General features: G+C 41.0%; 2 protein-coding genes across 2 annotated transcripts; both read left to right on the forward strand.

Moving 5' to 3' along the window:
- The first annotated feature begins 289 nt into the window (after positions 1-289).
- lum (lumican) lies at positions 290-4,314 on the forward strand. Its single transcript, XM_058625530.1, has 3 exons — positions 290-402; positions 1,862-2,742; positions 3,138-4,314. Exons 2-3 carry the CDS (start codon positions 1,869-1,871, stop codon positions 3,290-3,292), a joined length of 1,029 nt encoding a protein of 342 aa, XP_058481513.1. The 5' UTR covers positions 290-402; positions 1,862-1,868; the 3' UTR covers positions 3,293-4,314.
- A 7,247-nt stretch (positions 4,315-11,561) lies between these two features.
- On the forward strand, positions 11,562-15,926 carry kera (keratocan). Its single transcript, XM_058625529.1, has 3 exons — positions 11,562-12,955; positions 14,066-14,940; positions 15,071-15,926. Exons 2-3 carry the CDS (start codon positions 14,079-14,081, stop codon positions 15,238-15,240), a joined length of 1,032 nt encoding a protein of 343 aa, XP_058481512.1. The 5' UTR covers positions 11,562-12,955; positions 14,066-14,078; the 3' UTR covers positions 15,241-15,926.
- Positions 15,927-16,247: the final 321 nt, after the last annotated feature.

Genomic DNA, 16,247 nt, shown 5'->3' on the forward strand with positions numbered 1-16,247 from the left:
GAGAGTAAGGTTGATTTGCAAAGGTCAGAAATGGTGGAAAAGTTGACACCGTGATACAAATGTTGTTTTTGCGGTGCTGTTTCCGTACGTCCTGTTGCACCTGCTCACGGTTAGCTGACCACTGTTTTTGGAAGATGCTCCCCGCCAAACATTAATACTGATGTCATCTTCAATTTATATGATGACTTGAATAACTCCAGGAAGGAGAGGCCCTCTCTCCACCCCCTCCTCTTTTTTCCCCTCTCTTTCTCTCTGTCTAGCCCTCTCTCTCGCGCTCTCTCTCCTCCCCTTCTCTCCTTCTTTCCCTCTGTGTTTTCCTCCAGAGACCTCCAGCTTTTGACCACACTGTTCTAACCTACTGGCCCTCCACCCCACACCACACACGCAAAGAGAGAAGCACAGGTAAGCTTGCATATGGTGGCGAGGCTTTGTGATTTCCTGTTTGACTATTCCTCTTTATTTCTGTTTTCCTGGATGGGATTATCAGCTGTCACAGCTGGCGCTTTGGTCACGGTCTTGTGCTCCAACAGAGCAGATTAGAATATCAGTGCATGGAACGAGTAATAAGTTTAATAGTTTGCATATTGAACAAAGAGCACGGTGTTATTAGACTTGATTGTGCATATGTTTATTGGAATAGGGTGACTTTTTAACATTGGTTACTTCAGCCTCTGGAAAGTAATCCGTTTCACTTGGATCCAATGTGTGTCTGCATTTTTCACGGATCTGGAATTCATCATTCTGGTGTTGCATTGTCTCTTAGTCACCCTTACTATATGTTTGCTTGGTTATTTATAAACCTAACAAAGAACAGAAACCACCTAGTTTACAGATGTATTTATACCACCCTACCCCAAAAAAAACAAACATTTAAATTCTCTCGTAAATCCTTAATCCCGTATATATACTGTATATTCCTAGTATTCTTGAAACATCTGCATCGCATTACTGCTCCCATTGCTGGTTTATGTATCCAGATGAAAGATGAAGTGCTGCTTCTGCAGTTTGAATCAATGATGTGGCTTAAAACTGAAAACTGAATCCAGGAATCTAGGAGTCACTGGTGTCCAGTCAGTTGACGTGAACTCTTGATTGATTATATACAAACGCACTCTGGAGAGTGGGTGTGGCAGTTGGCTATGATTTGCATTGGGGGCAGGACTGACATCTTTTTAAGACGTTTTCCATTTCCCTTTTTTTTTTCTAACAGTGAGTGATCATTTAACATCATTTAAATTGATACATTAAGTATGTAACGTTGTGCACGCTGACATTTAATTTCATCTAACACACTGGGTGCCTGGCAGGATTGACAATATGATTGACAAAAAAAAAGGCTGTACACATCAAACCCAAACCCACAACTCCAACTATTGCAGGGTTTTCAATAAACCAAGTGCATTGGTTTAAAGGTCCAGTCGTAGAGTACAACAAACTCCCCCTTTTCCAAACACATCAGGAAACTATGGTGGCCTTTACATACAAGAAAGGATGTAAACAGTCTTTCACAACTCTCTCCACTCTCTCTGCCAGTTCCTTCTGTTTCTTCATTGGTTTATGCCTGTGGTTTATTTGGTTGGAGCCATTTTTGTTCTTCTGCATGGTAAGGTTCCACACCAAAATGTGCTGTCAAAACATGGCAGAGCTAAAGGCCTTCACCTAAAGTACATACATATGTGCCGCTTGTTCTAAAGCTACAAAAACCAAAAGGTTTTCATTTTAATGCAACTATGCGCTATAAACATTCTAATGTTTGCTGGTTAACCAAATGTCATTTTTCAGATTGACAATTTGATTCTCTCTTTGAATCCAAGTTCTAATCATTCTGCTTCACCTTCCTTTCTGTCTATTGGATCTCCAGGAGAGCCATGTGTACTCTACACGTTCCTCTATTGGCCATACTGGTCAGTGTGGCCCTGTGCCAGTATTATGACTACGACTACCCGCCTGTCTCCGTGCTAGGACCCTCAGGGCCCAACTGTCATCAGGAATGTGACTGCCCGGTGACTTTCCCCTCTGCCATGTACTGTGACAGCCGCAAGCTCAAGGTTGTTCCTGTTGTCCCGACCGGGATCAAGTACCTTTACCTCCAGAACAACCAGATTGAAGAGATCAAGGCTGGAGTGTTTGATAATGTCACTGCTGGACTTCGCTGGCTCGTACTTGACAACAACCAGATCACCAATGGTAAGATCGAAAAGGGAACGATCGACAAGCTCACTGCCCTGGAGAAACTCTTCTTCAGCTACAACAACCTCACAGAGCCCATCATCCCTCCCTCAAAATCCCTTGATGAGCTGAAAATGATGCACAACAAGTTGAACAAGTTCCCTTCTGGACTCTTGTCTGACAAAGAAAATTTGACCTTCATCAGTCTTCAGCACAATCAGCTCACCTCTGAAGCCATTGCAGGGGCATTCAAAGGGTCAAAGAAGCTGATGTCCCTCGATGTGAGCCACAACAAGCTGAAGAAGCTGCCAGCTGGTGTCCCCAGTTCACTGGAAATCCTGTATGCTGACTACAACGACATTGAAGGTGTTGGGACTGGATACCTCAACAAGCTTCCCAAACTGCAGTACCTGAGGATCTCCCACAACAAGCTGGTGGACTCTGGGATCCCCTCTGGAGTTTTCAATGTGTCAACTCTGGTGGAGTTGGACCTGTCTTTCAACAAGCTGAAGTCCATCCCTGAGATCCACGAGCAGCTTGAGCAACTCTACCTCCAGGCCAACGAGATCAACAGTGAGTGGCACTACATTACACTACATAAACCAGGGTCTGTGTCATCCCAGCATTCCATGGATGAGCCCATGAGCTAGCATTCTGTTTTCGTAGTAGAAAGTCAGCCTCATTTGTGTTTCCCGGTATTCTTTGAGCACTGAGTTCACACGTAGGTTAAAAAATATGATAAAATTTGCGTTGCACAAACCTTTGTGTTCTCACAGAACACAATTAAAATTTGTCATGCAATCGAATGACAAAGAACGTCAACACAAAGACACAGCGTGCACGTCACTCGCATCAGGATGAACATTGCACCTGAAACTCTCAGCACAAGGGGGTTTAAAGGTAGTTGAAAAAAGTATTTTGTTTTTCTACCATAGCCATAACTTTTTCTCCATTTTGATCCTCTGCAGAGATCGATCTGTCAAGTTTCTGCAAGTACATTGGACCCAGTAACTACTCCCATCTGAAGCATCTGCGTCTGGATGCCAACAACGTCACATCCAGCAACTTCCCGATCGATTACTCCCAGTGCCTGCGCCAAAATCCAGATATCATGTTTGAATAGGAAGCCTCGGTCAAAAATCTACGACCTTCCTGTCATAACACAGCTCATCCTAATGCCTTGTGGATTTCAATGACATAACATAATACATTTTTTAATTACTGACGTGTCCCAGCACCACTGACAAACATCCCCGTGGGGTTTTTGTGGCATCTTTGAATACTAAATATGCACATGTCTTAAAACTGGGCTAATTTGAGATACAATTCATACATTTGAGAATGTTCTCACATAAAACAGATTGTTAAATTCACCAGTCGAGCAATTTGTCTGGCTGAGTATTTTGTCTAACTGTGGAGATTGAAAAAAAAAAAAAAAAAATGTATGAAGAGAGATTATACATGTGCTTCGATTCGACACACACTTTAAACATTCCGTACTTGCATAAGATTACATCTGATGCAGACATCATGGAGTAAGCAGTAGCTAATGTTCTCCATTGTCTCATTTCAGTTGTAGTGTCCGTCTGTCGTCTGTCTTGTGTATTCATTGTTTGGCACTTAAAATAGGATATAGGTACAGTAATTAATCCATTGCTGTGCAAAGGATCAGCAAGTAAGGATTGCATACTGCATAATCCCTACGTGAGGAATTGTGGTCAAATTGTAAAATAGCAGTTTACATTGCAGTCAAATTTTCCGTATCTTCATTTTCAGTGTTCATTTTTGTGTGTCTGTCTTTGTTTTTTACTTTATACTCAACGTCTTAATGCAAATGTGACATGATGTCACACTGAATGTCATTTTTGAATTCATAAACCTATGTATTTATGTAGGCTTATAAAATCCTAGTACAATAAAGGAAAAAAAAACTGAATTGGGATTTACATATTTCTGCAGCCTTTTGGGTTTTTAGAAATGTCTGCATTCCTTCTTCTTTTTTACAGAAATCACCAATAAAAAAAAATAGTTTCTTCATGTTGCTTAATTCTTAACTGTCCGCTGTCATGCACATTGCTGATTTGTATACATTTGCATGCGTTCAATACCATTCTTTGATAATAAACTACAGCTTTTTGCAGTTAAGGTGCTCTCATTGTTACGTTGCTGTTTACCATAAGGGATTAACATAAGGTCAACTTGGCAGCATAGTCGCAGTGTTTGGCTTTATGTCCTTTTTTCTATGTCATTTGAGTTTAATTTGTCATTTTATCGTGATGTCTCAGTAACTACGAATGGAATTTATTGTTGGGAAACCAAAAAAAACAACAAACAAACAGTTGAATAAACGATGTTTCCAAAATATTTGTATGATATCGCTTTTTAAACCTGCTGTAGCATCAAGTCAAAGAAAGGGGAAGCCATTACTGACGGTCAAAAAGTTTAATTGATCTTGTAAGAGCTAGACAAAAATTGAGGCAGATAAATCACAACATTAGCATTTCAAATAGCATAGCAGTGATAGCACATGGATCTTCATCACTGAGTAAGATAGCAGGTACAAACGTTCACATAGCTAGCCATTAAATAAAAGACACAAAACCATATTTACCTTGTTGTCTCTTAACTGTTATCTGTTAAATGTGCTATCTCGTAATCTTGCAACGTTTATTCTCCTCTGAACTCCGTTGTCACCGTGTTCCCGTTTTCTTCGTACTCAGATACAGACTTTCAAAATAAACTTCCTGTTAAACCGGAAATGACGAACTGTCACGTCGACGCTAGCTAAACACAGTTGCTAGCTTGACATATTAACATGCTGACGCTGTAATTCATGTCAAGCATTTATGGAAACAAATGATATAACATATATATGCTAATAGAAACAACTGTGCTCCAAAAAGTATATACATTTATTACTTATTATTACACACAAGAGCTGGGAGCAGGAGCAGTAGGCAGCACTTACAGTATCTGTGTCCAGGGAGCAATGGGAGATTGGGATTTGGGTTCAAGTTATCCTTAGGTTTTCACTGGTTTTTGAAATGGAGGGTACATCCAAAGCTTGAGTGGCTGAATAAACTGTTTTCAAGGCACCCCGCCATTGTGGTCCTGTAAGTAGCAATTTTTTATTTAACAATTTTGACTTTGTGTCTCCACAGTCGCTCATTTACATAACAAAATAACATAACAAAAACCGCAAATAAATCTATGATTGTATTTTATTTGGTTGGTGGAGCCTAAGTTAATATTTCCTTAAGACAGGACTGTCTGTGTTTCCAGCAGGATACAGTTTAGTCTGCATATTTCTAACATTTGTGGTTAAAAGTAATAAACGACATCTCTGTAAATCATTCGTCCAACGTTTTTTCTTTCGCAGCAAATGTTGAGCCAGCTGTTTAAGCAACATTGTGTGCAAGTTCATTACAATGTTTTGGTTATTTCCTGCATAAATAATCATTACTTTTCTCAGTTGTTTTGGATGCTCGAGAGAAAATTAGACCTCCAGGGAAATCTTCAGGGTTTTCAGTCTTGTGGTAATTGGAGAAGTCAGAGAAATGTGAGTTTTACGACGTGCCAGAGTGAAAGAAAAACCATAAAAACCAACGCATTCCTTTTGGTTTGTACACCAAGTTTCAAAACATTTAAGAATAATTATTATTATGGAATAGCAGTGAGGTGTTTGGCGTATTGTTTTTTTTTTTTTAAATCCTTTTGATTACATTTGTTATTACTCTCAAAAAACACACACAATATACTCATGTAGTACTTTATAATTGGCTCATAATGGCTTCTAACCTGGATTAAATTGATTCTACATCAACAGAGGATGCCTGTGGATTCTGAAAGAGCCTGAAAAAGTCTGCTTTTCATTATCTTTTAGAATCAATAAAGGTTTTGTAGCCACAGCAGGAAATTCTCAAAACACACACATTTGCGGTGATTGAAGAAGTCAAAAAACATTCCTTTTGGTTTCTGCACATGCTTTAAAAATAATTATTATAATAGCGTCACTGTGGGGTCTTAACAGTATTATTTGGGTTAAATAAAAGGCTTTAATAAATAAGCAAAGTTAGAAACTCAACACAGAAAATGCTACACAGGGACCAGGAACATGGACCAAACGACATGGAAACACACAAACAGACAAACCAACAAAAGGACTTGGGAGCAAAGACACTATAGACCAGGAAAGGAGGGATTCTCACACACAGGTGGAAGTGATAAAGGACAGGTGAACCACACCAGGACAGGGTACAGGGACAACAAAGGAAGTAAAAATAACACAAGCAAAACTCCAAAATAAAACAGGTAGCAAAAGTAATAAAACACACACGGAGGGAAAACTCCAAAATAAGACGATAGAAACTACACAGCCAAGAATCCAGGGGTCAACGTTCAGAGGTCATGACAATAATGGCTACTACACCTGGACCAAATTTTGCAGTCATCAATAGAGGATGCCTTATTTTCTAAGGGCCATAAAAAGCCTGGTTTTCAAGTTGAGGGTTTTCTGGAAAGGATTAAATCATCTTTTCCTTTCTAATCTTATTTCTTATCTTTCCCCGAGACAATAAGGAAAAGTAACAGCTGGAAATGACAGAAATTTAGAGCTCCGGATGTCACTTGACAAATTCTTTTCATTATCCTGCCATTTTGGCAGGAGACGTTTCTTCTAAAAATGAATACGCCAGTGCCGGTTTCAAGCTGTCAGAGTTCACTGTGCACTCTGGATCCATAGAGATGTGGCAATTTATCGCCAAAACTTGACAGACTGAATATAACTGACCTCCATAGCGTCCCCGGGGTGCTCTCTGTGAGTCTGGAAACATCTGGAGCAGACATTATTCCACACGTGCTATATTCCTCCATCTTCAACTATCTGATAAACCTTTCCTCGTCTTACTCCGGAGAGTCCCTGAAAGCTGAGAAGAGCCTGGAGGGAGACAAATGGACACAATCCGGCTTTGTGACAAATATTCAACTGCAAACTAAAGACAGCATTGTCATCACTGGGAGGGTGTCATAAAGTTAAAAGTGTTCAAAGTAAGACAATAACTTGTTTTTTAATGACATGTAAACATGTTGCTAGTCATAGTCGGACTAACATACCTGGATAATGCGATTCATAGTCCGATTACTCCTGCATGTATGCGCTTAGTCAGACTGGAGTGGGACAGTCTTTGACCCGGAAGTAGAAGGAGACCACGCGGCGGTGTCTTTCTTCGGACAACACAGCAACCACACGATCCATGCTCCATCTAATTTATATCACGATTAACATGTACAGCAGGTACAAAACATACAGAATAGCACGATCCATCTTGCCGTTTGCCATTTGTTTTTCTGTGACATAAGGTTCGACAGGAAACTGATTCATTACACACTTGCTCATAGAGAGCTACAGTGCCACCTACTGTACAGAGGCGGAGTCAGACATACACGGCCAATAAATCGATTTTCCCCTCCGCATGTATACTCGGATTTGGCAAGTTGTCCGGATGCCTGACTTGGTCGGACTACGACCGTAGCTCGATTAAACTGTGCATTTAAACATACTGACCGGTGATCATGCTGCATGCTAACTTGTATGCTATTGTAAGCTAGTCTGTGCAAAATCACATTGAAGGATGTTAAATAAGGACATTTACTAGGTAAGTATGCCTTGGATTCTGTACCTGATATGAAGTGATCACTAAACAAGTGGAGCCGGACTTCTGTGGTTGCTTCAAGCTTGTTTTTTTACGGCTGTGATCCAACTATATCATCTCCTCTCAGGATCTTTGGTGACCTTGTAAAATCTTTTACAAATACAATGGGTGAGGAGTTGCTTGACATAGATCTATGGATTTGAACAGCGGGCTTCCTGTCAAAACAAATTAAATAAATTTTAATATGTACTTGACATTCACTTGTTCTGCTTTTGCAGAACTGTACATAAACAACACGACAGGACTACTAATCCCGGCTGATGTGTGACAAAAGTGCAGGATCCGTTAGATTCTTGTTAGAGTATTAGTTACAGTTCCCTTATTCAAACAGACGCTATTTCAAAGTCAGTCGGTTAGCTGATTAGATTTGTGGCGAGTAATTATTCCATAAAATAGTTTCCAGATGTCCAATGTTATCTTGGCAAGGTGTCTGTAACGTGAACCAGCTGTTCAAGTCCGCTATTCATGAGATTCGACCTACTTTTCAAATGAGAGTCAGCTGTCTGTCTGTCTTTTTGTCTGTCTATCTGTCATTAACCAATAGAAGGTCATTTTAAAAGCCATACGCTGTAAAAATTGGTCATATTGTTGCTTGGGTCAGTGTAAAACTAATAGCCGCCAAGTCACTGCCATTGCTATTACAACACGGTACACGTTTATTCTAATCCCCTTTTTCCATTTGACATGTTTTTACATGGTCACACGTGTACCTGTTCCCAATCTCAATTTCCTCGTCTTCCCCCACGAGCGGCCCTCATTTAAATCCAGAGCAAAGCAAAGTTTCTGCCGCCCCGTGTCTAGACAATAAAGTCCTTTATAGAGCCTTAAGCTTCACATCCTCTTGCTCAGGACGGTGAAAGTATAATCAGCTGTTGCAGTCTGGCAGCTGAACCCATAAAGGCCATCTTTCAGTCCAGACCGTCTCCAGCTGTTCTGTCCCCCTTTTTCTGTTTTTATTCATATTCCGCATCTATCTCATGTCCCCTGTCCCTGATCTGGTCCTACAAAGATTTAAACTCAACAAACTCCGGCTTCCTCCCACAGTCCAAAAGCATGCAAAATGGGGATTAGGTAAATTGGACACTGTAAATTGATCGTAGGTGTGAGAGTGAATGGATGTGTGTCTATGTGGCCCTGCGATGGCCTGCCGATCCGTCCAGTGCGTGACCTATGGGCCCTATGTCAGCTGATGCTAAAGCGGTAGAAAATGGATGGATGGATTCTCCTTCCTACCTTGTATTTTCCCTCTACAACAAACTAGGGACAAAGCAGTCAGTGGTTGTTTGTCTCCGTGTGTTGGTCCTGTGATGGACTGGTAAACTGTCCAGGGTGCTCCCCACCATGTGCCCTGTTTTAGCATGGGATTGACTGCCTACAACCTTAATGTGGAGGATAAAGCTGAAGACAATAAAGGGGTTCAGTTTCACCAAACACTACTGCTGTGGAGGTTTGATTGATCAATACAAATAATGTTTTTGGAGGTGAGATGCCATCCATCATCCATTTTCTACCCCTTTATCCTCCACAGGAGTGCTGACATAGGGCGATAGGCAAGGTACACCCTGGACAGTTCACCAGTCCATTGCAGGGCCACATATAGAGACAAACAACCATTCAACCATTCATTCTGAGTGTCAATATTGGATGTTTTTGGACTGTGGGAGAACCCGTAAAAAACCCACGCACACATGGGGAGAACATGCAAACTCCATAAGGAAAGGCCATTGTTCCAACTGGTGCTTGAACCCGGGTCTTCTTGCTGCTAAGGCAAGAGTGCTAACCACTACACCAACCGTGTGGCCTTAGGTGAGAAGCCAGTAAGGCAAAAGTGGCAATCCATCCAATAGTCAAACCTTTTAGCTCAAACTCAGGAAATCCCTGAAGACTGAAGAACATCCTAAGTATTAATACTTTGGGAACCAACCATCTGTTCCATTTGTTTTATCATCTCATAGCTTTTGATTAACAAACTTATTACCAACATGCTCAACAAACCTCCGATGCACACATTCTTCTATCCGTCAAATGAATGGATGTCTCCTTAGTAGGTTTAGAGGGATTATAACTGTCCATGGTGTGTCATGCATGAGTCACTACAAACAAAACAAAGTTTGACTTTTGGTTCCAAAGATGTTTAAATCTCCAGCTTAACCACAGTAGACGGCATAGGATTGTAAAAGTGTTTCTGGAAATGAGCTCAAGTGGAAGAGAGAGTGATGTCAGTCAAAATGATCGCTGGTTGTCATGACAGGAAAAAGAACTACAAAAGGAAGACATGGGTTGTTAAAAGAAAGGAAGATGGAGTGGGACGAATTCTCCTGTAAAAAGTTGGGTGTGAATGTTCAAGTGCTCTCTAACCTGACCTGACAGTCTTATAAACACAGCCAAGGCCTGTTAACGTCAACGAGCCAGTAAACAGGTCATGCTCTCGTCCCCTGGAGCGATGGGTGAAGACCAAGCCCCTTAAATAGAGACCAAATGGAGAATTAGGGTGGGGAGGGAAGCACTTTAACCCCTGACAGCACACTCATGACTAAAAAAGACACAGAAAAAAAAAAATTGCTGGGCTGGCACAAACCCTGAAAGGACATCCCAACCGAGACACAATTGCTCTCCTAGCAACAACAACACATCCTCCATCCTCTCATTTTCAAGCAGGAGCCTATATGTCCAAGGTGCAGCCTTGGGTAACTAGGACAGCAAGACCAGCTGAGTTTCTTCTGTCTCAACCAAAGCAGAGCCAGTGAAGCTGTGGACAGTCTTCAAAAACCAGTTGGAGACGCAGGTAAAGATCTTGCCTTATCTTTCTTTATTCATATCTGTTTGATTGTGTTTGAAGTGCAAATATGGGAAGGTTTTGGCAGGTTAAAATGTTAATGTTCCCATTATGATGATTTCAATTATCATTTTTCTTGTTTTAGTGTTTTTATTTTATTTATAATTAATATCCAGATCAACATTTTTGTGAAATTTTGTCGATCGAGCTACAACCGCTTTGCAGACTGGGTTACACGTGGGAATCGGTGAACCAAGGGAGGAAAAAAAACGGTGGTTTTGGGTTTCCAAATGACACACATCTTGGAAAGTCACCGTTACTGCCAGACATGTTTTTTTTTTTCTTCACCCAGACAATACTTACTTACCCATAAACACAGTCACTGTCTCATCACTGGATGCAGTAAGCCATGCTAACTCTTCCAAATGTTTCAAAGTCATGAAGTGGATTTCAGCAAAGCCATCAATTGGACTCCAATCCTGAAAAGAAAAAAGGAAAAAAGTGCAAGTACAACCCGTGGTGTAATTAACATTGCTGGCTCAGATGCAAAGCTCCTGGCAGGAAATTAGCATTATCATATTCCTCCGCATGTGTTTTCTCTTTTGTCTGTCAGAATGCAGCCAGCAACATTTGTTTGCAGTTATATATGTTCAACTCATCAATCTCAGCAGCTGGGACAATACATTGTAAATAATCACACACTTTATTAATGATTATTGTTATTTTTATAATGCGATTGGAAGGATTTTCAATGTGTGAAAATGGAAAAGAGTTATATACAATCCACAACCAATTTTCAGCTGATTAAAACAAAATGATGCATAGTTTAGTACAAGTGTTGATTACTCTCACTTTAACACTTTAAGCGTGTGCAAAAAGAAGACACATGTACCCATGTGTTGCAATATGAATTTAATCCATAAAGCTTACAAGGCTGTTAAACCAGTGGTAATAAAGAGGCTGCGTGGAGGCTTAGTGCAATTATTCCAGTGATTACTGTCTGGCTGTTTAACATGTTGCATGCAAAGTTAATGCGAGGTCAAAAGCCTCAGCAGTGTGACAAATAAAACAGTAAACTAAGACCAATAACAATAAGATTCATAAATTAAGGTGTGCAGATTAATTTGCAAAAAAAAAATTCCACAGCTATTTGTCTTTGACGCACAGTCACTATAGATTTCACAGAAATAGCGTCTGGCTGCGTCAGATTGCGCACCGTTCACAAAAGCACTTTGGCAAACACTGGCGGAGCTCTAATGGCCTAGCATGGCTGATCATGTGTTTGCCTCTGTCCTCACACAAGTTAGCAAAGGATTATCCTCCCGCATGCAAGCCTTTGCCGTCACTGCTGGAAATGAGCACAAGCTCATGGCCACGTTGAAAGGTCACTGGTCCTGACGCTAGCTAGCTACTGCAATTAGTTTCACTAGCATGCAGAAAATCCCCAGAGATTAAGTCTGACCTCCCGCCAATAACACATTATCTCTCATGTCTAGAGAAAATGTTTTGTTATTCTTGCAAATTCATCACAATCTATAGACTTGGCCATAAAAAAACCACCATGTTAAGTGTCAAATATTTAGTTACAAAATAACTGCACTTGCTTTATCATGAGCTACCTTGAGAGAACTGCTCCATACCAGTTTCATATCACCTTCAACTGCAACATGATGATGCTACTGGTACTATTTACAGTCACAGGTTTACCTATTTAACATTAGCATTTAGCATTAGCGAATGTTGTAGCGATCATGTGCTACAGTTGCAGAAAGGCCACACGACCTCCACCTGATTCCACTCTTACAGTGATTGTCATTTGTGTACTTTTTACACACTGCGTTAACTCTGTTTTAAGCTCAGTAAAACATATGATCATTTGCTCAGTCTGGGAGAATAACCAATCCCAATCGCACTGCAGACAGCAACAGCACAAAATTAGCACTAAGACATAAATGTTAGCAAGGACTTACGGATTTGAGTGTGGCATTAAAACATGATCAAGCATGTGACCAAGAGAGGGAGGTTTGTGCATGTGGTAGTCGGCCAACAAAGAAGACACGGGCTTGCATTAGTCCGTTAGGCTTAGTGCACTACACCTTAGGGTAATGACCTTTGGTTTTAACAGCTTTTGATTGGCCAAAAGAAGCTTTGTTGTCATCAAGATTGATAGGCCATCACATACTGAATGGAAAGGCTTGTGGTACAAATACAGGTGAGAGGCACAGCCTCATCACTTGCGACGACACTTGGTAACTTGCAGAGGGAAAGGAGGACTGAGAGGGAACTTCCTACATTTAAGGTAAGTTGGGGTTCTCAAAGGCCGATTGATTGGCAGAGTTGATATTGGTGGGACATTTGCTGAGGAACTTTAGTGACAGGGATTTGTGTTTGTGCAAGCTTAAATTAGGCTTGCACCATTCGTGTGGGACCTCACACTCAATGTTGGGTTAAGAAGCTTTGACCCATATACAAGAAGAAAACATGGGCCCATCTCGCAGCACAGATATGTTAGTTTGTGCCTTTGAAGTGTGCCCATTCGTGGAAAATTATGGCCTGACTGAAAATGAGTTCCAGACAAAATGTGGAGAGAATCAAAAATCTAAACACGCACCAGATGGCAGCTGACAAAAATCAAATAGAGGCTTGACATGATGGTGGATAGAATATCATAGACACAACTTGTGAATTTGGCCCTTTCTCCTTTTATTTTTTGGTCTGTCTTCTTTAAATCGGGTTCAATGTTTCAGGCACCGTGCACCTCACTTTTCCTGCTTTACCCCATTCGTGATAGTGTAGTTGTCCTTATCCTGAACTATCATACCTATCTACTATCTCTCCTCTTCAATGCATAGCTCAAAGGTGTGTGAGCTTGTATTTAAGCATAAAGTCTGCACATCTATATGCATCAGCTGTACAAAACCAAAGTGCACAAGAGTTTTGTGGTGTACACCTCTTTTAACTGACATGCAAAGTCTTCAAGTCAGAACTTTAAGGCTGTCCTAATGCAATTAAAGCTGACCCGAGGCTACGTCCTGTCTTAAGAGCTTTACCTGTCGCTAGCAGACAGATTACTGACCCAGAAAGACCAGTCGTCTTTGATCTGTTTGAAATCCAATTACATTTGTTGTGGCCTACTTTGAGTCCCTGTTTGCATTTTTGAACACTAACTCAACTGTTGAAGTTGCAATTGTGATAATGATAGGTTCTACCAAAAGAGTTATTTAGTAGAATTACAAATGAGACACATTCCCAAGTACAAACAGTTGTGTGGGCCACCAGTTACAGTATTTCTCTCATTCCGAATTCCCCAATCAAGATATTATCTTGTGTGATCTTTTTTGCCTGGGATATGGAGTGTTCAAATTACACCATCCACAATAATATTTCTTTTTCTCCCTTTCTATTATAGACTGGATAGTAAAATGGCACTCCCCTTGGGTCTTCTCTGCATCTTGTGCTTTGTTGGTTCAGTTATCAGCCAAGACATGACCTACGAAGAATATATGGCCCAGATCCAAGCCTGCCCTCAAGAGTGTACCTGTCCCCCCAACTTCCCCCGTGCCATCTACTGTGACAATAAAGGTCTAAAGAGCATCCCCAAAATCCCTACAAATACCTGGTATCTCTACTTGCAGAACAATTTAATAGAAGTGCTGTCAGCTGATGCCCTGCGTAATGCCACACAGCTCCGCTGGTTGAACCTAAACCGCAACAAAATCACAAGTGAAGGAGTGGAAGAAGGTGTGCTGAATGCAATGCCTCACCTCGTGCACCTGTATATGGACGACAACCTCTTGTCTTCTGTGCCATCGCAGCTGCCAGCCAGCCTAGAGCATCTACGAGTCTCTCGCAATCGTATCTCCAAGATCCCTGCCGGAGTCTTCATTGGTCTGGATAAGCTAAACCTCCTGGACCTCCAGGGAAACAAGCTCATGGATGATGCGGTGACTGAGGTGAGCCTGAAGGGTCTGAACAATCTGGTGCAAATCAACCTGGCCAAGAACCAGCTGACGAGCATGCCTCTAGGGTTACCTCCCACCATGACACAGCTTTTCCTTGATGGCAACAACATCGAGAAGATCCCAATTGGCTATTTTAAAGGTTTGCCTAAAGTGGCATTTCTGAGGCTCAATCACAACAAACTTGGCAGCAGTGGAGTTCCAAAAAATGTGTTTAATGTCTCCAGTATTTTGGACTTGCAACTGTCCCATAACCAGCTGACTGAGGTGCCCGTCATTCCCGCAGGCCTTGAACATCTTCTCCTGGACCACAACATGATCAAAAGTAAGTCTGTGGCATTTTCCCCAAAACATTGATTACTGTTTCTGTTGTTGAACGGAATTGGGTTTCACAGCGGTCTTCTGAGATGGTATTATAAGCCTTGTGACCTTGATTCCCCTTTGGTTTTCTACAGGCGTAAATGGCTCCAACATCTGTCCCGTCTCAGTCGACACCATTGATGACTCTGTCAATGAAAGTGTTCCTCGATTGCGCTACCTCAGACTGGACGGCAATGAGATTAAGCCGCCCATTTCGAGGGACATCATCCTCTGCTTCCGTCTCCTTACGTCCATCGTCATCTAAGAAAAGAAAGGAAAATCAAATCAAGCAAGCAACGTGGATGCTGGTGTGGGAAAACAGGACACTTGTGAAACCATAGATTGGATACGTTGACGTGATAAATATTTGCATGTTTGTGAAACTATGTGACACCAGTTGGCATCAACTTGTTTTTATTGTTGTGTCTCAAGAAAAAGCTCATGTCGCAGTTCCAGGAAACTTCTTTTCCTTTAGGAAGTGACAGATTAGATCATTTATCCGAGGCTGAAATCTGCTGACCACTTGTGCCTTATGCTGTTAACAACTGCGAGAAGAGTTGTGAACCAAAGTCTAGTGTAAAATAGCATGAAAGTGACACAGGGAGAAAATCTCTATTCATGGCATGTGGATATATATATATATATTTTTTGTTTTTGTTGTGTGGGAGACCTTCTTGTATGCAGGGAATTGTGGGTATGAGAGGGATTTTTTAGTTATATCTGTAGACTTGGTCTTGTGTTCTTAACTTTAGACAGAGACTAAGTTCTACAAGCATGTACATGTACTGTAGGTAATTTATTTTTTATTTAAATTCGTTTGAGTAAAAGGTCATTATTCTACACATACAAAGGCCAACACTCTTTTCCATTCCTGATTCAAATGAGCAGGATAAGGATAAGCAAGAGATGAAAATGTACTCGTCTTCAATTTGAATAAAGTTTGAGAAAAATTCAAAATGTGTGCTTCTGTCTTGTTTGCACATATCATATAAATAAGGCATAGAGCATAGAAAATTAGACAATGATGCTTCCTTCTTGGACAACTCTGATGATAATTACTATGAAATAACATGGACAAGCCATTTTGCTCCTGATAAGGCTCGGTGTAATAATACCAAATGAATTCTCAGACTTGGTACAATGCACTCTGTCATACACAGTGGGTATCATTCATTGCGTCAAGGCATTCGGGGGAAAAAAATATAAATCCCAGCTTGTGTGGCAGGTGCAGAACAATTTTGGGGCAGTTTCTTTCCCCTCACTCATCAAAGG

The sequence above is a fragment of the Solea solea genome, chromosome 3 (assembly GCF_958295425.1).
Source record: "Solea solea chromosome 3, fSolSol10.1, whole genome shotgun sequence".
Lineage (NCBI taxonomy): Eukaryota > Metazoa > Chordata > Actinopteri > Pleuronectiformes > Soleidae > Solea > Solea solea.